The sequence below is a fragment of the Vigna umbellata genome, chromosome 1 (genome assembly GCF_029865625.1).
Source record: "Vigna umbellata cultivar VRB3 chromosome 1, Vumbellata_1.0, whole genome shotgun sequence".
NCBI lineage: Eukaryota > Viridiplantae > Streptophyta > Magnoliopsida > Fabales > Fabaceae > Vigna > Vigna umbellata.
In genome coordinates, this window is record NC_142165.1 from 97,732,213 (window position 1) to 97,755,050 (window position 22,838).

The 22,838-nt window shown below is 32.0% G+C and overlaps 2 protein-coding genes across 4 annotated transcripts; both read right to left on the bottom strand.

Annotated features, from left to right (window-relative positions):
- Positions 1-816: 816 nt before the first annotated feature.
- Positions 817-8,961, bottom strand: LOC124846887 (Glycosyl hydrolase family 47 protein). Of its 3 annotated transcripts, none has more exons than XM_088105012.1 (15): positions 8,712-8,961; positions 8,305-8,347; positions 8,156-8,221; positions 8,018-8,079; positions 7,781-7,880; positions 7,407-7,589; positions 4,526-4,574; positions 4,265-4,444; positions 3,960-4,080; positions 3,746-3,827; positions 3,574-3,659; positions 3,370-3,470; positions 2,812-2,953; positions 2,536-2,686; positions 817-1,293 (listed from the first exon to the last, which is right to left on the bottom strand). In XM_088105012.1, the coding sequence occupies exons 1-15, from the start codon at positions 8,846-8,848 to the stop codon at positions 1,072-1,074; spliced, it is 1,725 nt and encodes a 574-aa protein (XP_087961138.1). In that variant the 5' UTR covers positions 8,849-8,961; the 3' UTR covers positions 817-1,071. The 3 variants fall into 3 exon arrangements, with proteins under 3 accessions (XP_087961138.1, XP_087961139.1, XP_087961140.1); XM_088105013.1 differs by having other exon boundaries at positions 1,155-1,293; positions 2,536-2,615; XM_088105014.1 differs by lacking the exon at positions 817-1,293 and having other exon boundaries at positions 2,551-2,686; positions 2,778-2,953.
- A 2,992-nt stretch (positions 8,962-11,953) lies between these two features.
- LOC124826636 (DNA glycosylase superfamily protein) lies at positions 11,954-14,416 on the bottom strand. Its single transcript, XM_047299518.2, has 4 exons — positions 13,999-14,416; positions 13,708-13,908; positions 12,489-12,545; positions 11,954-12,418 (listed from the first exon to the last, which is right to left on the bottom strand). The coding sequence occupies exons 1-4, from the start codon at positions 14,335-14,337 to the stop codon at positions 12,191-12,193; spliced, it is 825 nt and encodes a 274-aa protein (XP_047155474.1). The 5' UTR covers positions 14,338-14,416; the 3' UTR covers positions 11,954-12,190.
- Between the last annotated feature and the right edge of the window lie 8,422 nt (positions 14,417-22,838).

Sequence of the window (22,838 nt, forward strand, 5' to 3'; positions counted from 1 at the left end):
CTATTCAAGCCTTCGCATGTCAACTCTTTTAAATTTTTTTTGTTTTTAGTTTTTTCATTTTTTTTGCAGGTTTTAATTTTTGAATATTGTAAATGTTTATTTGTGTAAATTTTACATAATTTAATAATTTTTGTAATATTTTTTATGTATAAAAAATTGTTAAAAAATAAAACAAATCGTTAAAAGAGAAAAGTAAAGGGGTGAGTGCTGTATAATTAGAGTTTTAAAAAAGTGGAGAAGAGGGTATAGGAGATGCGTTTTAACGGATTTTAATTTACATCAACTCTCATGAAAAAAAAAAAACTTTTAACTACATGGCAAAATGAGAATGGAAAAGTGCATATAGCAATATGTGGTGGTGGAGGAAGTAACCCTCATAGCTACAATGCTTCAACATCTTTGAATGTGCATTGGAAAATGTAATATATTACTTATTCTGCAGATAATACTTATTAAAGAGTTATTTTAGTAAAATTATAATAATAAAAGACATTTATCAGTGTTCTTAATCTGTGTATAAAAACCATAAACTGCAGTAATTGAGGAATATAAGTAACTCTTTAACCATCTAGTATTTTTTTTCCGGTTCTTTTCACTTCATCATTGACCCTTTTATGAGTATTTAAAAATGTTGTGATGAAGTAATACGAAATTATTTTTATTGTGTCAATTTGTACTTTATCGACGATGTTTTCAGACACTTCATGATATCAAGTACCTACAAGAAGACTAATTAGAGTACCTATTGACTATATTGAAAGATTTTCTCCAAGATACACTTGGTAGGTTTAAAATGGAAAGGATAAGAGCAGCATGAGGAAGTAAATAAAAATTCACTGCATCAAATTAAGGCATCTGTAATGGGAAAATACAATGAACTCATGTTATGCCTCAATAAAAGCTAACATTCTTTCTAAACAAAACTGGTCAAGTGTTTACCTACCAATTTACTCTAATCCTGTAACATTAGACGGGTGCTAATTAATGGTTGACACCATTGCATTTATTATTTGTATAATGAAATTTTCACTTATGTTTTTTTATCCTAAAAGAATTCCTGTAAACATGGTATCATCTGCTGAAGAGCCATAACCCACAAAAACCAGCCATACTGCATGATCTTCTTCTGCATGTAGTGGCATCAACTCCACAATCTTCGTCTGTCAAACACCTGAAGTCACTACGAGCATCGGGGATGTGGCAAGCACTCTCAATATGTTGACCTGACTTTAAATTCAAAGCAGGACACACTTGCAGAGACATTGCGCTGATTCGACTCACTCTTGGTTGCCTCTGCACAGTAAGATAAATATTCAGTTTTTAAGTGTTTTGTGTAGTTCACGACCACACAACTTCTTGAAAGTCTTGTTTTCTTTTCTAAGAAAACAAAAATCAATAAAAACAGTAGTAGACTCTATTTTGTAGTGCCAGCTAGGAATATTTTAAGAGTTTTTTTTTCAGCATCATGTGCAAATGAAATGGAAGAAACAGAAATAAAAAAATGTGTTGCTTTGGGAAGATTGTATATAAAGGCCATCAATTTCGACCTATTTGCAAAGTGCCATCAAGAGCTCTAAAATTGTTTGAATTAGTCCTAAACTACAACAATTACACTAATGGATCCTTTCACCCCACCTGTCAACGACCCAACATGTATCCTATGTGATGTCTTCATTAATTTTCCAATTGTTTAGTGATATTAAAACCTTAAACTTATACCTGTAGCATGACATCGTCCCAAACGTCCTCTTGTTTCTAGTTAAAATAGTACCTCATAGATTCCATCTTACTTCTACTAAAGCAAAAATTCTTTGATTTCAATGTTTATCACCAAACTCAAGTTTAGAGTCAACCTCTTCCCTAGATTTCTCCATAAAAAATATAAGCATACATTTAGAGATACTGTCAGCATTTTTCAAGCCAGCCATTATGCACCGTTATCTTGTACAGGCTGATCAAGGCTATGATTGGATAAATTTCTCTAAAAGTACTATTAAAAAAAGAAAGTATTAATAAAAAAATGAAATGAAATCTATTAGCTAAAATTAGCTTGGGTAAAAACTAATTTGTAGAGGCTCTCATCTTACATATAAAATGTTTATGGAAAAGCCAAACAGACTCTAACAACAAGTAAATAGATTAAACAGCTGGCAAGAGATGTAACAAAAGGTTTGCATAAATTCAAGAAAAGTTGTCAAGATAATCCTTCAATTCTGATAGGCGAGCACAAAAAACACTTAAATAACTGCATCTAAGTTTTGTCCCTCTGTCCTAATTTTCCCCCCTTTTTCATATTATGAAGTAAAAAAATTGATAAAAGGATATATTTATAAATTATCAGGATGGAGGCTAATATTTTACCAAAACACTCTTCAGTTAGAGTACCCAACAGCTGGTGGATGGAAGGATCTAATGACGTAATTATGGTTTATAAAGGCTTTTGCAAATGAGGAAAACTTCAGGAGATTTATGACACTTTTTTCATTTATCTATACAAGCAAAACCAACAAGCACTACAGTAAATTGTAAAAATACCTTCACAAAAGTCCAATTAGTTGGAACATAAGCTTCTGGAAGCTCTTCATGCCAATTGCTGAGTATCGGAAGAGGATGACCTTCAGTTGTAAATACGTAATTATTGTCATGTACAAACGAATCGTCAAACAGAAGATATAAATATTTGCACCTGAAGAAAACACAGGATCTAATCAGAAAATCTGAAATACAATAATTACTTGAGAAAAATTCCCATTTGCTTTTGTTTCATAATTTTTAACCTTAGCATTATGAAAGAGGAAGAAAAGGTCTCACGTTTCAGCAAGAAAAAAACTATGCTGATGATCTTCCAATTGCATAGTTGTCACATCCTTAATGCTTGCAAAACCACCTTCAACTTTGGTGTATAAATTAAGGGAATTCACTATTGATTCACCGACTTCAATATACCATGGATCTGAAATTAATAATGGTTGAATATATCATTATTGGTCAGGTAGGATTCTCTTTATTGATGTTATAGAGATTAAATTTAAAAGATAATATATTTAGTAAAATCGAATATCTATGATATTGTTATGATGTTGTGTTGATAGAAAATACCAAGATAATACTCATTTTTATAATAAAGTTCAAGGTCAAGTACTAATGTATTACAGCATGAAGAAGCCTAGCTGCCAGATTATTTGACTGAAATGTTGCTGTATGCTAATAGCTTTCTTGTTAAATTTAGAGTTTGAAACCCTTTCTATCATGGAAAAAAGTATTTACATGTACACCACTCTTTTCAAGAGCATACTATTTTAGAAGCAGTTGAACCTAATGCCTCAATATCAACAAACATAAAATAAAAAGGTGGAAGAACTACCAGACCTTTAGTAGCTTGATATAAGTAGAATGTTGACTCAGCCAATTCAGGACGTAAGGGATAATATTTTTCAGTAGGATGAATCATCTGGTGGTCCAGCAAATACCTTTTACACGGATTTGGATTTATGATTCAATGTGATACATATATTATATAGTACTGTAAGAACAAAAACCAGATTACAGATTGATGGCAAAATCAGAGAATACCTCTCTGGTAGCACTCCGTATCTCTTCCACACATGGAAGAACTCACGGTGAGAGGAATTAGCAGCCATAACATCCCCAATAAGAACCTGCTCTCCAGAAGTCATATGCAATTACAAACTCAGAAAGATATCAAACCTAATTTTTAAGTAAAATTCGAAGTCCAGCTACTAGCCTGTAGGCCAGGCCAAAATGCTTGAAGGCTTGTAAGCTGCCAATAAGTTGCTCTTCCAGTCCTCATATCGGCTTCATGGTACCTGCATTAGGCCAACCAGTCCAGGTTACAAATGTTGATCACATTCTCCCATCAGCACCTTTCTAGTACTGTATAAAAGTACAGTTTAGGCAGAATAAACAAAAAGCAAAGACTTTCTTAACAAGTGTGATACCAAGCACCGTGTCTGAAATATTTCTGCGCAGCAACATAAGCAGAGTGAAACATCTTCCAAAAGTCCTCCTTCCCAAAAAGGATATGGGCTTTGAGAAGATACTCGTAGAAGGAATCAACCCCTAAAATAACCCAGGAAATAAAATCCAACAAAAGAAACATGAAGGCCAGTCATTAGCATTTGAAAGTTTAGAATAACTAAATTTATCAAATACTTTCAACAGACAATAAACATGTAGATTATATGCTGCACTATCCAATTAGCCAAACTAGTGAGAATATCCCTGGTGGGTCAGAGTTAACTACCAGCTCCAATTCCTGATGAATATTCGATCCATTGCCCAGTTGCCACGTCCAATGTGGTTCCAAATAGTTTTAATGAGCTCTGCATACTCCACAGCTTGCGAAGAGCACGTAAAGCTACTGATTCGTATATGGGGTCGCCAGTCATTTTTGATAAAGCACCCATTTCAAGAATCAGGGAACCTGCATAAAGAAGGAAAATTAGAAGCAACTTAAATCATTTTACTATACCCTAGTCTTAAAACACTAAGCTAGACCTCTCACCACACCCTGAAGTGCTTGTTTCTGTAGTCTCATTCTCCATTACTCCATACTGTGTACAGAATATTTTGCATTGGTAGGGAGTTATATATCATTTTAAAAGAGTAAAAAAAGTTTAAAGAAAATGCAAAAGACCACAATCTATAATTTTTTATGTCTAAATATTTGAATTAACATGGTTCAGGTACAAGATTAACACCTTATAATCTAAAGTCTTTGATGTATGCATAGATGGGAGAATCACATACTCCAAGCGAAAATCTGACCAAACTAATTCCATTCAACAACTTTTCTATGAGCATTAAATGATTCAACAGTTGGATCTAATGTTCTCTTTACATATATCAAGTCTACAGAATTATTTGCAATTTAAAAACTAATTATTTCTCTATCAGTAAACTTTATTTTAAAGTATAATATACTTTATAAATAAAAGTAAATGTTGCATATAGAAATGAATATATATCCATCTATTATGGCATTTAGAGGAATCATCTCATGGCCCCAACTGGTGATCTGGCACAGAACTGTAAAAGTTTAACCATTTTTATTCCATCAGAATCAATGTAGTAAAGAACAAAAGAGATATAACCTTGTTAGAATATTTACCCTATTTATCATGATTATATTGTGTCTAGGGTTACCCTATATATCATGATTATATTGTGTCTAGGTTACCCTATTTATCATAATTATATTGTGTCTAGGTTACCCTATTTATCATGATTATATTGTGTCTAAGTCACCCTAATTATCATATACTCTTGTATCAATTTATTTTTATAAATAGAAGATTATGAGAGGGATCAATTAAGCTCTCAAGAATTATTTTACAGTTTCAATCATATCCGGAGATATCAAGACTGAGTTCGTTAACTCAAGCAACCAGTTGGCAGACATATTCACCAAGTCCTTACGAGGACCAAGAATTGACTATCTTTGTAACAAGCTTGGAACATATGATTTATATGCTCCAGCTTGAGGGGGAGTGTTAGATGTTAAGTTGTGTGTTTATGTTAATTGGGCTTAGCCCATTCTGTATTTAGGATTTAACCCTTATCTTACATTATAAATAAACTACCCTATGTGTATGCTAAACACATAAGGGAGATTTCTCCTAATCTTCTCTATTATTTCACATAGGTTACCCTATTTATCATGATTATATTGTGTCTAAGTTACCCTAATTATCATGTACTCTTGTATCAATTTATTTTTATAAATAGAAGATTATGAGAGGGATCAATTAAGTCCTCAAGAATTATTTTACAGTTTCAATCTCAAGTAACCTAATGTTGGTTGTTATGCTAACATATTGGCAAGATCATGATCTTGTGTAGTACACCTATTATGCTTAGCTTGTATTGTACCTATCCAACTTTAAGATATTTAGAGATATATTTATAACTGAATATACTTCAAAAATATTTATTTGTTATAACATATATACATACACACTATATATCCAAATTGGAGCTCAGATATTCATCACGATTTTGTCCTTAAAAGACGTCTTAGGATCAAAAGGGAGGAAGGTAAATTTAAATTGTTATTGGACTCAACTCTTAAGTGATATGAAACTATTGGATGTATTGAAATACAACTTAATAACATTCCTAACATGGTTGGACTTAGAATTTTCTGAAGCTAAAGCTTACTAAGCTCTTAGCTTGTTAAAAATAAGTGCAATTAACAAGGAAAATAATTTAAAAGTAAAGTTCATAAACCAGATGGCTGAAGAGAAGAGACGACATAACGCAATGAACCATCCCAAAAACTGTTGACTGCTGAAGAGATAACAAAAGAAGCACCAAAATAATCATTGTCATGAAAACATAACATAAGAAGAATGATGCACAATCGGAAGATAGGCTGTTGCACAACCAAGGTGAAGAGACATTGAAAGAAAGATGCCCATCAAGAGAGAAAAATCATTACAAATATTTATAGTGGGTCCCAAGCCTTTTCAAATTTATCAAAACGGTTTTGGAAGCTTTAAACCACATGAATAACTTCAAACTGTAGAAGAAAAGAAAAAACCTTTGAAAAGTGACAGCTTGGGAAAAACTTGATCTGTCTTAATGGACTTGAAAATGGCTCATAAAATGTCAACCAACAGCCCTACCAGAGCCAAAGTTAAAATTCAAACAGTGTCATGAAAATTGTACGTAGATGTCATGCAAGTATATACACAAACACAATATGTCAATACATGCAGATATAAACAGAAAGACAAAACAGAGTCAAACAGACAGGAAGGCAAACAAACACAGATGGAACAGATCAATACACAGGGCACTGGGACCAAATGGAAAGAAACAGAGACAAAGATGGCCACCACACACAACAGAGACAAGGTTAAACAGCCTGTTCGGGTGGTGGAACTGAAACACAATGGATTGTGGTAGAACTTAATACAGAAGACAAGCTGATCTGTGGAGGGAGGAATTACTGAAAAGGTGGACTGGTGCACAGTTTCATGCCAGAACATTGGTAGAGATCAATGGAGAGGGGTGGCATGCCTGGATGGACTGACTAACCTAAAAATTCATAGTCCCCCCACCTCAAAGTGACTAATGTTGAATTCAATGATGGGCTCAGCTTGTTGAGTTGGTAATGGGAAGGACAACATCTAGTGACAGCAGCTGTGGTGGACAGAAGAAAACAAGCTGGAAATGTGACAGGGACATGGAAATGTATTTCTTTAAATTAATGATGCAATAAGAACTTTTGACTCTTGACTACAGGATTAATATTAACATACTTATCTTCAAACATTCAAAAGCTTACCAACCAAATTAAATGAAAATAACATATAAGCTGATGCCTTTCCCTCTAAATAAAAGATTTACAGAGTGACAGAATTTGAATGTTCTATGCATACCTTTAAGTTAATCCATGCATATGGCAATCCAGTAGGCGTATTAAATGCTGGTAGGAAGCGTTTCCCTAAATCTTCAGCCAGAACTAGCAGCTGATTGTTGTAAGCCCCTTGTAACAACTTCTTTGAAGAATCAGATAAAAGCAAATGAGCAGAGACAAGTCCTCCAAGAACTCTTATGTTGCACTGAATGATTACAATCAAGTGATAAGGAAATCACATTATAGTGCTTAAGAATTCAAGTGTTTAGAAAAAAATTATTTTTCAATATCATTCCGAAGAAATTTAAGCAATCCCCTTTTCAAAATTAGAGCAAACTAACATCATGTCACACAAAACTCTGGACTCAAGAATTTCAACCAAGTCGAAATATTTACCTCAAAAAGATTTATGCGTGCATCAACATCAAATGTAAGATTTTCTGAAAGCCAAAGCACTGCCCTCTCAAATTCAGTGTTATTTCCCATAATAACAAGGCTAATAAAATAAAGAACAATATGGATCAGTTTCCACATCAACAAGATAGACAACATGAACTCATCATAAACAGGACAAATTGAATAAAAACAGAATTACATAAACTAACAACTCATGTGGTAGCTGAATACACATACCTAGACAGCGATTCAATAAGTGTAAGCGCAGAGCCATTATAGTCTTGAGGCAAGTGTTCAAGCTGCAGTAGTAAACAGTTATTTCCACAGTTTTGTGACTGATTTTCTTCTTACGTTCTTAAATAGAGATATCATTACCTTCAAATTTCCCAGCTCACTCAGGGAGTTGGTGAAAGTTTTAGAGATAGGTTTAAGCTCGTCATGCTGCAAAACTATGACAATCTAAACATTGCACACTATTGTACGTCAATAAAAGAAAAATGACAATATAGAAGAAACAAACTGACCGGAAATGCATATGTCATATAGTTGTCATACGCGTGGTAAAACCTACAAACAAAAAGTGCCACGAACCAACAACATTAATAAATAATTGTTCTCCAGGGAAGAAAATAATACTCAACCTACTTCAAAGATTAGGTATGGCAATTCCTACCACCTTCATTGCCTCTTCTGTAAAACTCATTATCAGTATAATTCAAGGATCGAAGTAGCAGGACACGTAAAACAATCAATAAGTTCAATACGCCTTCGATTTAGGTAGGAAAACGTAAGCCTAGTTTTCTTAATGTGTTTTCCCCATACCTAACTCGAAACTCAGACGCGTGAGCTAAACATTGCCGAGAAAGAGAAGAACAGGTAAAAAATTGAAATGTTAAAAAGACTACGGAATCGGAGGGTGATATTTACATACATATTGCGAACTTTCTCTTTCATGCGTTTTTTCTTGGACGCCCAAGGGGATTGTGATTGGGACATGGAAAAGTCGGAAAGTACGAGAAGGAAGAGAAGAAGAAGCAGACATGTTGTGTAATGACGAGGATGAAACATGGGTTTTGAGACTTTGGTTTGAAACCAAGGGGAAAGAGAGTAGCGGATTATGGTATGCTGTCGCAGTGAACGAGAGAGAACCGGGAAAGATCTGATCAATGTTTCATCTTTTGTTTTTCTGTATCCCTTGTTCCATTTATGTTATTTTTAATTAAAAATTCATTTTTCATTCTTATTTAATATAATCTCATAATTTCTCTATTTTATTTGAAAGAAACTACGTAGCTTTTTCACTTAAGAGTAATTTTTTCTATACATTCTGCTAAATCATTTTCTTAATTTTAATTTTTACCAAATGTTACTTTAAAAATTAATATTTAAATGTTACCTTAATATTTATATTTAATTGCAATAATAATTTGATCGGTCAATGTTAGACCTCAACATTGATGTGGGCAAAAACTTATCTTGGGAAGTCTACACACACGTACACTTTGATCTGACTGTCCCCGACATTCACATCTATTACGTGTGTTCATATCAGCCATTTGAAATTCAGTAAATATCGGTGGAGATAACATGGTAGGATAAAATTATTTTTGAGCGTAAATTCTATCTATAGGACAAAACCTGCTTCGAAATATTTGTAATGTTTGTAAATTATCTTAGCATTACAACTAATTACAACTAATGTTTCAAAACTTATAATTAAAATTATAAGAGTTAACTTAATTTATCTCCCATTACTTATCCCTGACAACTATGTATTTCGATAAATATATATAACAAATAAGTTTATGTATTATTATCGTGACATCCATTTTAATATAATTTTAATATTATTATGAAATTATTATATATTTAATAAATAATAACAGCTAACTTAAAAGAAAACATATAAAATATTATTACAATTATTTAAATCTAACCATAACAACAAATTTTATATATAATGGATTTCTAAAATTAAGAGCAATTATACATAGACTAAATATTTCAAAATAATATTTGTAAAACTTCAAATATAAATAAGAACTGACTCTACTATCTATACGTCAATCTTCTTCTTATCTAGCACTTACTCCATTGAAACATTATCCTTTAATCATATCAATCAATCACTACAAAAGATACATACAAATAAACATAAAAACGAAACAAAGGATAAGCTAACTTTTACAATGAAACAATCACAATATAGCTTAACCATACATAATAATTACATTCTCAATTCAAATCAAAACTTAAATAGAATCAAAACATTTGGACTTGATCATTTGTATATGTGTATTGAAATCAGATTATGGCAAGTTTTGTACTTGTAGTGGTGGAATAACTTGCCCACCCAAAATATCACTGAAGGTTAGTCCGTCTATCACCCAGGACCAAATAATCAAACAATAGATTAGGATATCTGGTTACTCCTCACCATAAACCCTCATTCTCTATTTAAGATTGATGATTATTAGAGTGTTAGGATAACCTCTAAGACTGAGTCCCTACTTTAATACAACACACTACTAAACACCATAGATTCATGAAAATTATGCCAAACATTAATACCATACCAATTGACATGAAAAAGATAATGAAATATATACACCAAATCAAACCAGGACACATGAATTTAAAGGCATTTTTGAATCATCTTAATCTTGAAAAAAAATTATATATAGGGAAGGTATGAATAATACTTAATTTTTTAAATTATATGTGATAATAGGTATTTATATATTAAATATATTTTTCCTTAGACTGAATTTATACATATTTCATGATCGCACCTTATAAAAGTCATTTAAAACATTTTTGAAACAAAATATATTATAATTTGCTATAAAAATTTATTTGTCATATAAGAAATACTCTACAAGCTGTTTGTCAAGAAAAATATTTTACATGAATTGTAAAGATGAAAGATATAAAAATTAAATTTGAGGACGAAATAAATTTTTAGAATAATCGTGAAAAAAAATTGTAATTCTAACTTTTTCTTAAAAAACTTTTCAGAAATTAAATTTAAGGACGAAATAAATCTTAAAAAACTTATTCTAGCTTTTTTTTATCCTGCAATTTATTTTTAATACACATATTTAGTATTTTTACTCTTTTATATGATTATTAATTAACCTTTACCCCTTTAGTATTTATATAATTATAATTTCTTTTTTAATATTTAATATTAAAACACACACACACACACACACACACACACACATATATATATATATATATATATATATATATATATATATATATATATATATATATATATATAACTTTTTTTTTCTTTTTACATTAAATGTTTAATAATGTTATATTTATGCTGTGATTTTTATTTTTTGTAAAAAATTGTTTAATTGATAGTTAAAGTAGTAAAGGAACAGATATAAATATTTTTGTTTTACGAAAGGGAGGGTTGAACATAGGACATAAATTTCATATGCATTTGATATAAAAATGAAGATAAATTTTTATTTTAAATAAGATGAAATAGTCAAACCTATCCCATTATCATCCCTAAGTGTAATGTACCCATAAAATTAAGATTCATCTACTACTTCTCAAGAACTAATTACAGCATACATTTTTATTTCTTAAAATAAAATAATATATACTTCATAAATCAAGTTTAACAAAAGAAAAATACAAAAGAATTGTAGAAGTCATTGGGGATAACGGTAAAACGTAGATTATTTTAATATTATATAGTATCAATATAGATTGAATAAATTTACTGGTTGGAAAAGGACCATCTTAGAGCAACTCTTATACCAGTTCATTGGGATGACGAATTTGTTTCTTAAAAAAACACTGAGAAGTTTATGCGTCACTTGAATTTCTTCTTAAAAAGAGGTTCCTTGTTACAAGGAACTGTTTCCTCATCGTAAGAGATATGTCTTGAAGTGTGGATTTCTTACTATTAGAGTAAAGGATATAAACGTGAGCTTCTTAAGTTTCTTAGTAGTAAAACGATGTATAGTTTTCCTATGAGTGATGTGACAGTACAAAGATATAACTTTTAGTGTGCTTAGAAACTGAAATAGGTTTCTCCCATTGGAGATGCACTATACGCAATTCATGGAGTATGCCCTGCATGTTTAATGTCTATTAAGAGAGAGATCCAAACAATATTCCATTTTCCAGCAAGACCCCTTCACAAGATTAAAAATGGAAAAGCTTACTTTGATAATCTAATCCCAGCAAGTACATCATGCACTAGCACACAATTGTTGGCCATTTTTTCATGTCATAAAAATTGTTCCTCTCTCTAACAGCCTAAGTCAAAACTACCTAGTATTCTAATAGTAACAAGATTAGAGTGCGAAGCCCATATTGAATTCTTTTAGTTTGAGAATCAATTATGGAAAATAACTTGTTTGCCCCACTCAAAGTTCAATCTTACTCTTTACAATAATTCAATAAAGGGCAGGACTCATCATTACCTTTTCCTCCTTGCTGGTTACCCTTTTTACTGGAGCATTTGCGGCAAAGCTTTCCGTGCGTATACATAAGGCAATTTAGGTCAAACTTAAGTTCATTTGGTATCCGTTGGTTTAGATGAAGATACGACTTATTTCTGTCTGCAACAGCTGGTACCCAACCCATGGTTTTTGCAATCTCAAATATCTGCATAAATATTCAACTGAATCAAGTGTTATGAATATGAGTATACAGTAAAAGATGAAATCATGCTTACGTGAGTGTCCACTGGAAAATCATCTTGCTGAAGATTGAACATCAACACACAAGCCACCTACAATCAATCCCGCAATTTAGAGAAACCAACACAAAGGGGGAAAGGGAAAATAAATTTGTGTTTAATTGAGTTTACAGATTTTCACGTGATGCTGTTTGCTTACTGGGCGACGATGCAAAATACAATCATCATTGATGTGTTATTAACATAAATTTGTCCAACGAATAACACAGGCCATACTTAATCTACCGCAAGTATAAACCAAGTTGCACTCTTACAACGATCTGAATGCCTATATACCATGATATCTCAAAAAGAATGGGAAACAAGGAAAGTGTTTCCTCATAGGATTATCCTCCTTGTAAAACAGATTAAAGAAAACAGTGACCCAGTGAGGGTGAAATTTCTTCATATTTCAACCAAATAAGAAATATGGTGACAGAAAGCTTATCATTTCATTGCGTTGAGTGGCCTGTAGGACAAACTGGACCGAGGCTCTTAACTACGTCCAAAAATAGAAAATCAACATCATTGGCAAAGCAAGCCAGTACAAGGATGTTTATACTATTTTTACGGTTGCCACTTCTTTTGCAGATAAAAGGTTTGGTATAAATATTTTGAAATCAATTGAAAATTTTGGATAACAGTTGTCTGTGAACGAGAAACAAACAAAAAACTGAAAGAAATAAACATAAAACTGAAAAAAAAATCAACATCAGAACACTGGCTGCGATGGAAACAGCATCATTTGCCAGAATTCACATTTTGATCAAACTAAAACAAAAGTATCTCACTTTTCACAAGGACTCAAGGCGGTGTTTGAGAAATGTTTTTCACAAGGATTCACAAGGAAAACATTCTGATGCACAGTTTCCAAAATATGTGGTATATTGAAAAGGGAAACACTGCAATTTAAGAAGTAACACAACAAAGATTTATGCATAGCCAGGCATGAAATATTGTACGCGACCACAAGGTTGCTTGATCTACAAAAATATAATTCAATATAAACTCACATATTTTCTAGGGATGTTATCAAAAGCAATTATGATTCCCAAGTCTTAACAAATGACAATGACCAAAACGGCATACAAAAGTACCATGAGGCCAAATAATTTGAACAGAGCTGCAAAGTGTTGAGATTTTGAATGCTTGAATATTAGCTGAATAACTGCAAAATGAAGAGGCAAGTAGAACTGCTAAAGAAAAAGAAGAATACTGTTTTGGGACCAATTCCTTTGAAAAGGGACAGCTCAGCCTTAACTTCATCGACGGACAAATCCCGCAGATACTCCAAACAAAATTGACCTTTTCTCTCGCGCAAACAACGCAGCACGTTCTTAATGCATGAAGCCTTGGTCGGGGCCAGACCTCCGCATCGAATGGCATTCTCCAAGTCCTTGGACTCAGCACCGAAAACCTTCAACACAGAAGACGGCACCGTTTAAAACCTAACAGCAAAAAACAAGATTGAAACGAGCGATTACAAACGAATACGTTTGATGCATACATGTTCCCAAGTGGGGAAAGAGGTTTTGAGAGAAGCGAAGGCCTTTTGGGAATTGGTCTCAGTGGTGTTCTGCGAGAGGACAGTTCGGACCAAACCGTCGAGAACAGGTTCGGGTGACTCCGACTGGACCGCGTCGCGGTACTTTGCGAGTTCCGGGGGAATGCCGTGTAGGGCTAAGAGAGTGTCTCGTACGGCTTCGCATTCTTGCGGGGTGGGTCGAGCGTGGGATGGGAACGGATCTTTCACAGTTCCGGTTCGGGTCGGGCCGGAACGAACCGGCTTCGGCTTTGGTTCTTCAGCGCCCTGCACCAGCTGCTTCCTCTTCCGCTTCCTTTCCATTCTCTTCTTGACGTCGTTGCAATCTGTGCTTTTACCGCTGATTACTGTAAAAGTACATGATTAGCCCATTTACAATAATTTTGAAAAATAATTTCAACGTCCTTAAATCAAGTTATAACTAAAACCTTTATCTTTTGTTTGTAAGCAATTGAGTTTTAATATACGTGTCGAATTTATGTCATAAGTTGTTCTATGATAAGCCTTTTGGACAATTATATTTTCACAACGTTTCTTTAACAATATTTTAACACCGTCTACGTAGGTCCAAAATTATTTCACAATCAATAATAATAATCATAAACACCAATATAGACCAATCACATTATGACACATTAACAGTGCTAAAATGTTATCAAAAAATATTGTCAAAGTATCATTATCTAAACTTTTTTTTCTTCTGCAAAACTAATGATAAACCTTTGGTTAAATAAGTTACGATTAAATTATTCACTTACTCAGAATTAGTTTGGATAACTTTTATTGTTTATATTTTTTTGCTAGTAATTTCATCAAATTTATATTTATATTTTAAGTTTTGATTTATATTTATTTTTTATTTAATTAATTTTTTTTATAAAAAAATTTAATGATTTTCTATGTTAATGTTAAAGTGATATTAATTATTTGAAAGTGTTATTTATCAAAATTTAAGTTTATACGTATTAAAATTTGAATATTTGAATAATCTTTTATGTTAAAATCTATATAATTTTGACATGTGAGACTTTTTAAATAAAAAATAACTTATATTTTAATTTTGTGACAAATTTCAATTTTAACATATTAAATCAATTTAACGAAAAGAATCACGTTCTTGAAAAAAACTTAGATTCAATTAAATTTTTTTTTAAAAAAAAACTTAATTGAGTAAAAAAGTAAAAGAAAAAAAAGTCTAAATATAAGATCAAATAACTAATAAGACATTTATATTTCAAGTATAAATACTTTTACTGCATAATTCTCCATGTTTTAAAATGCTATAGAAAGGTGGAATGTATGAAAAGAAAGACTATAAATTCATTTAACGAAACCCAACTTATTTTTGTTTCTTCTATTATTAAGAAAAAGTTTTCTTCAACTTAATTTTATATAACTAAATTTTCTATTGTAAAATTGTTTAATTGATTAATAAATATTTCTTTAAAGTGTCAAGTATTTCACCTTTCATTTCAGTAATTTCTAAAAACTAATATTGAGAGACACACGTGATAAAAGAATTCTTAAAATTCAAGAAACATTCAATAAATTTAAACCTATTACTCTAAGAAGAATAACATTAAAACTTACTTATATATATATATATATATATATATATATATATCATGATGATGGTCTCCAACAACTATGATATTAGATAAGTTGTATTAAAAAATTCTCTCTACTCATCAAACGAGGTGTCTTGTTGAGATATCCTATACGCGTCTATATTTTATACTTTTTAACATATATAAAAATTTGATACAGCTAATTCACAATCACCTACCATAATATAATATAGTAAAATATATATATATATTTGTTACTTGTGATGCAATTATGTCTGAGATAATATCATTTCTACAAATAAAAATAATTAATTTTTTAAAATATTTAACACAATACTTAGAACCACTGATTAAACTAAAAATAACAATACAGTAGTTGTGACTTTCCTCATATTTGTGACTAAAGAATGCTTATACTATTTTTTATTAATATATTGTGCCATCTTTGTTTCCATATTCAATAAGCCAATGTGAATTCGTATTGTAGCATAAGTAAAGAAAGTTGCCCTTAATTAGTACATTTTTTTAGTTGACTAGAAAACTTCAAAAAGGACTAGCTGAAAAGCTGAAAATATCAACTCTTTGGTTAAGCCAAGCTCATCTTCGTATATTGACAACAAAGTAGATGTTAATTACAATATAATAAGTGGATGATTATTTCAAACATAAATTATATTTTTTTTTTCAGTGTAAATTGGCATTTATCAGCTTATCCAACAATCAATGCATGACATTGTCGATATCTTTCCTCGTAAGGGACAATCATCATCTTCACGTTGTGGTGTTATTGTTGTCATTGATTTTGTTAAAATTTATCAATTTGTGCATGCATTATATTATGAACCCTGATGTCATTTTCTAGGGTATATGAATAACACATTCATTTGACTATTGGTTACTCTTAGGGGTCTATTAAAATGATGAAAACGTGTTTCCTCAATTGGCTTTGCAAAAGAAAATACAACACCATAATTAAACTCTTCCCAAAATGAACACTGATTGAGAAGTATCTATGACATTTGAAGGCACTCTTTTCATCCTATTTGTTTGAGATTACCTTATAAACACTCTCAACCAAAGATATTTGCCTAAACTCATTTACGTGTATTTGGTTGTTTTTCTTGGGTATTAGTGCTATGAAACATACATTAAAACCACTTGATATTTTCCTAGTCCGTTGAAACCATTGAACTACTTGGTAAGATCTTACTTTATTGTTTCCCAGATATTTTTCATAAAATTAAAATTAAACCCACTTGGGACAAGACTCTTTTCACTCCCACACTCATTAATTGCATCCTTAATTTCCTTGTCCTCAATATCACTATTATGTTGTTCTCAACAGGGATTATAGATTAAAATTCAATATTATCAACTGTGATTCTACTATTACCAGAAGCCCTAAATATGTTTTCGAAAAAGCCCTTTATCCTTTCTTTTTCCTTAGTTGATTCCTCACACCAACTGCCTTGTATTTCCACACCTTTAGTTCATTATTTATTCTTCTCCGTCTAATTTTAGAATGGAAAAAATATTTGGAGTTTGTGTCTCCCTGTTTTAACTAGCTGGCCCTTGCCTTTTGTCTTAAAATTGAGTTTTCTTTGATATGTATTTGATTTAGCTCACTAAGTAACTTCATACACATTAGCCTTTTATCTTCATCTAATTCACTCTCATCATCCACTTATCTATTTTCTTAATCTGCCTAATAATCATCTATTTCTTTGCTCCTTGCAAGTCCCAGTCAATTTTTTACTTTTTCTATTTCTTTCCACGAAGCACATTTAGCATTGGTATCACTTTTTAGTAATTGATAGAGAAAATCTCATATCTGAAAAACTTTGAACGTTCCAATTATTTTACATATATATGAATATAATACACACACACACACACACATATATATATATATATATATATATATATATATATATATATATATATATATATATATATATTAAGTTTATAAAATATACATCGTCAAAGTCTATATAAACTTTACACAAAACATCGCAACCAATAACATAATAATTTTGATCACATATAACATCCCAAAAATAATAATTTTGATCACATATAACTTCACAAAAATACAATATAAAACTATATAATAGAATAATCACATATTAATAATATTACAGATCAGTCTTACAAAACATAGGACGTACGCTTATGGCCGAACGACCTTACAGAATAACGAGAAAGTTAAAACTGTACAAAGAAAGTTAAAATTGTACAAAAGGCCTATACCGAACGGTCATACAAAAGAAAAAGGTAAAAGATGATTGAACGGTCATCGTACAATTAAATTGACTACTGACCGAACGATTCTACTGTTCGGTCTTAACTTCTACCTCGACCAAACTTTCTTCTTCTAGCGCTTCTTCCAGCAGCTCTTCTCCTTCTGCTCACATCCACACGGATGATCATTGCGACAGGACAATAACCGAACATACAAAACGGACAAGACAGGAAAATAGGGTAAGCTTATGTAATTTAATTCATGTATCATCATATATTTCACACAATCAACTAAACAAGATAAATAATTAACTCTTTCATGCAAAGCCTAATACTAGACTCTGACTGTCCGAACTATATGAATTCTGTGTAGCTACGACGTTCGTGCACCCGGGTGATGTAGTAACTGGGATACCCTCAACAGCTGCCACCCGAGGTTAGTCCTATCTGTCTAAATTAACCATAAGGACTAGGACCTCCTGTCATTCCCACACATGACTTACCCTTCTCTACGTGAGAACGAGTAATCACGGAATATCAGGATGAACCGCCAACTTAACTTTATCCACATTCATACTTTACCAATTCCAATATCCATTCATGAGATATTCCTCCCCGGAATACTCTTTCATAATCAAAGTCATTTCATCCATATCATATTCCATCATCTTTCATCATTAAAACCTCAACTTAACCAATTTGAATAAAGATCCCGTAGGATACCAAATACCGAACGTTAGTTTTTAACCCAGAACGAGACTGAAAACTTGGAGTGAGACCGAGATGTCTCAAACTCAAAACTAATCAAATCGAGAGAGTTACTCACTTGTTGTGAAAGGGACCGAATACAATAATACTTCTCAGAGACCAATAGAATCGAACGTTATTTCCAAGTGAGCCAATTTAATGAACTGACTCTTGAGATTTCAAACCGAACACCGTAAAGCCTAGGCCGAGTACTAAGACTCTAGGCCGAAACCAATTAAGACAGATATTGTAGGACATCAATTAATAGCATTTGACGGAATCATATGAAGAAACCGAACGCCAATAAATACTTAGCTTCTTAATGAGTTAAACATCAAGGAAACCGAATGTCAGTCGAAGACCGGGCACTGACTGTAGAGAGCGAACACTATTGAGTTTGGACGAACGCTCTTATTATAAAGATAGATAACGGAAATGAGAACTAACGCCTGGTGTAAGACCGAGCACTTACTTAGTACGAGCGCTTGGTGTAAGACCGAGCACTACTTAGTACGAGCGCTTGGTGTAAGACCGAGCACTACTTAGTACGAGCGCTTGGTGTAAGACCGAACACTACTTAATTTATAGAATAAAGGCTTGATAAATATAAGATATCATTTAACTAATGTTCAAGAACGAACGAAATATACAAATACATATAGATATACTGAAGTTTATAATCAAATACCAAGGAATGAATATCCTTGGTTGAACGCTTAAGTACAAATATTACAAAACGAAACGAAGACGCTAGTCTTCAACTAGAACTCTCTCCAAATGAAAGAATCCAGTTCCAACTGAGTCTACAAGAAAACCGAACACTATATCGAATGAGCGTTGGTCTAATACCAAACACTTATTAAGAACGAACGCTACTGAGAACGCACGTTGGTATAATTGAATGGTCATTACTGACTCTCGACAACATCCCTACCCGTTTCATGTCTTTCATTAATCATCAATACTTTTAAACAACATACCATATTTCATCATCAACCAAATCATCAAACACAATCTCATTCCAGTTTCTCATACAGTCAACAATGCAGTAACAACCATTTTTCATATTCATTCAGCAATCAACGAACATGCATCCATTCAAAGTAAGAAACTAAATCAAATTATATAAGCTTTCCTTACCTCTTAACGTGACCGAACGCTCACAGATATGGTTACTGGTTCACCTCTACAAATCCTTCTGCCCTCAACGCTCGACAACTTCTGAAACTAAACCAAACAGAAAATCCAGAAACTCTCAGAACAAGATGATTGATTCATGCAACTCATAAACTAGGTTTGCATGTACCAGGAAACCACACGGCTGAGGGAGAGATGAACTTACCAGCTCGAAATCGAAAACTGATCAGTTCAAACGAACGCCCTCAACGCCGGGAATGCTCAGGTGTGGTCTGTTTGATGATCGGAGGAAGAAAAGAGTAAGATTTCGTAGAGAGAAGATGAAGAAATCTTAGAGAGAAGGAGGAGAAGAATGGAGTTTCACAAGGTTGAAGAAGATGGTTGCATGTAGAGAGTGACGTGAATTTTTGAAAACTTAAAGTTTTACTCCTACCGTCAAAACCGAACGGTCACTCCACTGCTCACACCTGTCTTCCACTTTCTGTTTTCCAGCTCTCCTTCCTCGACACTCGTCTTCCACTCAGTTGGGGTTTTAGGTGGATTTTTAATGGGTCTGACGATATACTTCGTTAACAATATTAAATATAAGTTTCATTATAATGTTCTCTACTAAAACATATTTATGTGATCCTATCTATATAAGATGTTCACCTCAGAAGTCTCGTATCTTAAAAATTATTGTCTTCCATTTTGTTGGCAACTTGCACATCATATGTTGCAGCCTCCCAAAATAAAACTTGTTACAAAAATAGAACCAAGTTCTTCATATATTTTCCATAATGTCTCCATTTAATAGATTATTTTAATATTATAATTAAAGTAATATAATTGAATGATACGCAAATAGGAATTCTTTCTCACTTTATGAACATATAAGAATTTCTCAAAATTAGTGTATGTGACGGCTTGACTTTTATTTTCGCTTAAAGTTTTTCTCTTCTCTACTTTGATTTAATTAAAAAAAGAAAAAGAAAATAAAAAAATCATATTTAGAACAGAAATTTAAAGGTTCTGTTTATTTAATTGGAAGGGGTAAGATTTGAATATTTTTGAAGAAAAATATTCAAATTGTTCTTTTAAAGTTTTACAATATAATTTATTAAGCAATTATACAAATGAACTGAACATAGTATGTTTAAGAGAGCTTATTTATTGAATAATTACGTAAATAGTTTTTTAAAACACAATTTTTAAAGGTTGTGTGTGTGTGTATAAAATTTAATTGTTATAATAATTTTATGAGATTGAATACTTGTTGCTTAATAAGTTTAAAAGTAGGTTTATTAATTAGTTTAAAGGTCTTTTACAAAGTAGATTTTTTAATAGACTTTTAGACATTTCAGAATTTTAAAAAGGAAAGAATTAAAGAAGCTTGCATATATCTATCATACACTAAACTTGAAAACTACATTGAGTTCAAGCCTTGTATAACATACTTTTAAACTCGTTTTCAATCTTGATTTTATTTTGGAGTATCATACGATTAATGAAATATTAATCCGATTTAATACCAAGAAAATTATAGCATCTTATTTCATATGCATTAAATTTATATAGCTTTAAAATTAAATTTTACATCGTAATGCTTTATAATCGTTGTCCCTTTTTCTTTATGTCATCACTTTGCCTGTGACTCACTAAGCGTATAATAGTTTATTTACCACGTTACAAATTGACGTAAGTTCCTAGGGTTATCTGTGTTTTTATTCTTTTATATGTGTTTAACAAATGGTAATTCTATTTCCTTTTTCACAAACGGCGGAGGGGGGTGGCCGGAATATCTTTCTCTCCAGTTAATAAAAGTGGAAGATGGAGCAACCTTGAAGGTGCCTTGGGTGAAGGATTCATTCAATCGTAATAGGTACCACCATTATTGTTGTGTTTTGCTTTGCTTCCAATTGTTTTTTTTTTTAACCTAATTAAGAAGAATTTTGTTTTATTTTATATTTTGTCTCTTATAAGTATTTAGTAAGAATTACAGCATTTTAATTTACGATCAAGAATTTTCTAACTTAACTAAAATTAATAAGGGAACGTGTTTTTAGTTCAGATGCTTTCTTTCTGAATCAACGATGACTTAGGACTTCTCCTCCTTCCGAGCATTCGTATCGCCATTGACATTTTCCTTAATTCTTCGCATACACACACACACACACACACACACACATATATATATATATATATATATATATATATATATATATATATATATATTTTGTAGTTTGTTGTTGTTCATAAAAAAGATGTGATTGCTAGCTACAGCTAGACGTGCAACACATCAAAAACCGGGAAAAACTAAAGGTTACATAAAGTTAGAGATGACTGTATAGAGTTACGGACAAGGAACATTGAAAGCAAGAAGTACAAGATGTAAAAAATTCAACGGAAAAGGATTTCTGGTCAAGAATTTAGACTTTTTGTTCTTGAGTCTTGATTCGGTAACACTGGTTTCATCTTATAATTCATCAATGAGTTCTGATTTCTTATTCATGCTTTTGAATCTGTGTGTCCATATATATTCTTTGTCAGACATCATCACTAAAAATCTACACCAAAAGGAAGTAAACAAACTAGTGTAAATTAAAAGGGATATATTGCTGGGAAACCCTAGCTAGACCCAGCAAATAGGTGCATCATTATTTTACCCAGAATATGGATACAGTGACAAAGTCTCAAAGAGTTCCTTGACTCTTCTCAGAACCATGATTGCAAACGAAAGAAAACTAATCATTATTACTTGCAAGAATCATTAAATATTACTGAAGAGCAATATTATGGTCTCCTTATGAGTTTCTGCACTAACATTTTTAGGAAGGAAAAGTTGAAACATGTATACGGTACCCAAGCCTTTAATTTTGATCTAGACAAAGTTTATCAATCACAATAAGTAAGAACATTTGCACACTTAGAAGGAGAGAAGGAAGATGGTGATAAAGCAAACTAACAGAATCCTTCTGCGAATCAAACTAAAAATTGGTATGAAATTGGAAAGAAAAGAAGAGAAAAAAAAGGCTACTTAACAAGTAACATGGAATTAATATACTTAAAAGAGAAAGCAAAACAGAAAATGGATCGGACCGAGACGCTTGATTCCCCAAGAGTGTGAGTGGT

What these genes read in the sequence shown, in the direction of transcription:
- LOC124846887 (XM_088105012.1), bottom strand. Translation starts at nt 8,848, where the DNA reads ATGTTTCATCCTCGTCATTACACAACATGTCTGCTTCTTCTTCTCTTC. An exon ending in AAAGAGAAAGTTCGCAATAT is followed by an intron (nt 8,348 to 8,711) that starts GTATGTAAATAT and finishes TTTTGTTTGTAG; the next exon opens with GTTTTACCACGCGTATGACA. An exon ending in AGTTTTTTTCTTGCTGAAAC is followed by an intron (nt 2,687 to 2,811) that starts GTGAGACCTTTT and finishes TGTTTTCTTCAG; the next exon opens with GTGCAAATATTTATATCTTC.
- LOC124826636 (XM_047299518.2), bottom strand. Translation starts at nt 14,337, where the DNA reads ATGGAAAGGAAGCGGAAGAGGAAGCAGCTGGTGCAGGGCGCTGAAGAA. An exon ending in CTTTCCCCACTTGGGAACAT is followed by an intron (nt 13,909 to 13,998) that starts GTATGCATCAAA and finishes TCTGTGTTGAAG; the next exon opens with GTTTTCGGTGCTGAGTCCAA. An exon ending in AAGGAATTGGTCCCAAAACA is followed by an intron (nt 12,546 to 13,707) that starts GTATTCTTCTTT and finishes GATTGATTGTAG; the next exon opens with GTGGCTTGTGTGTTGATGTT.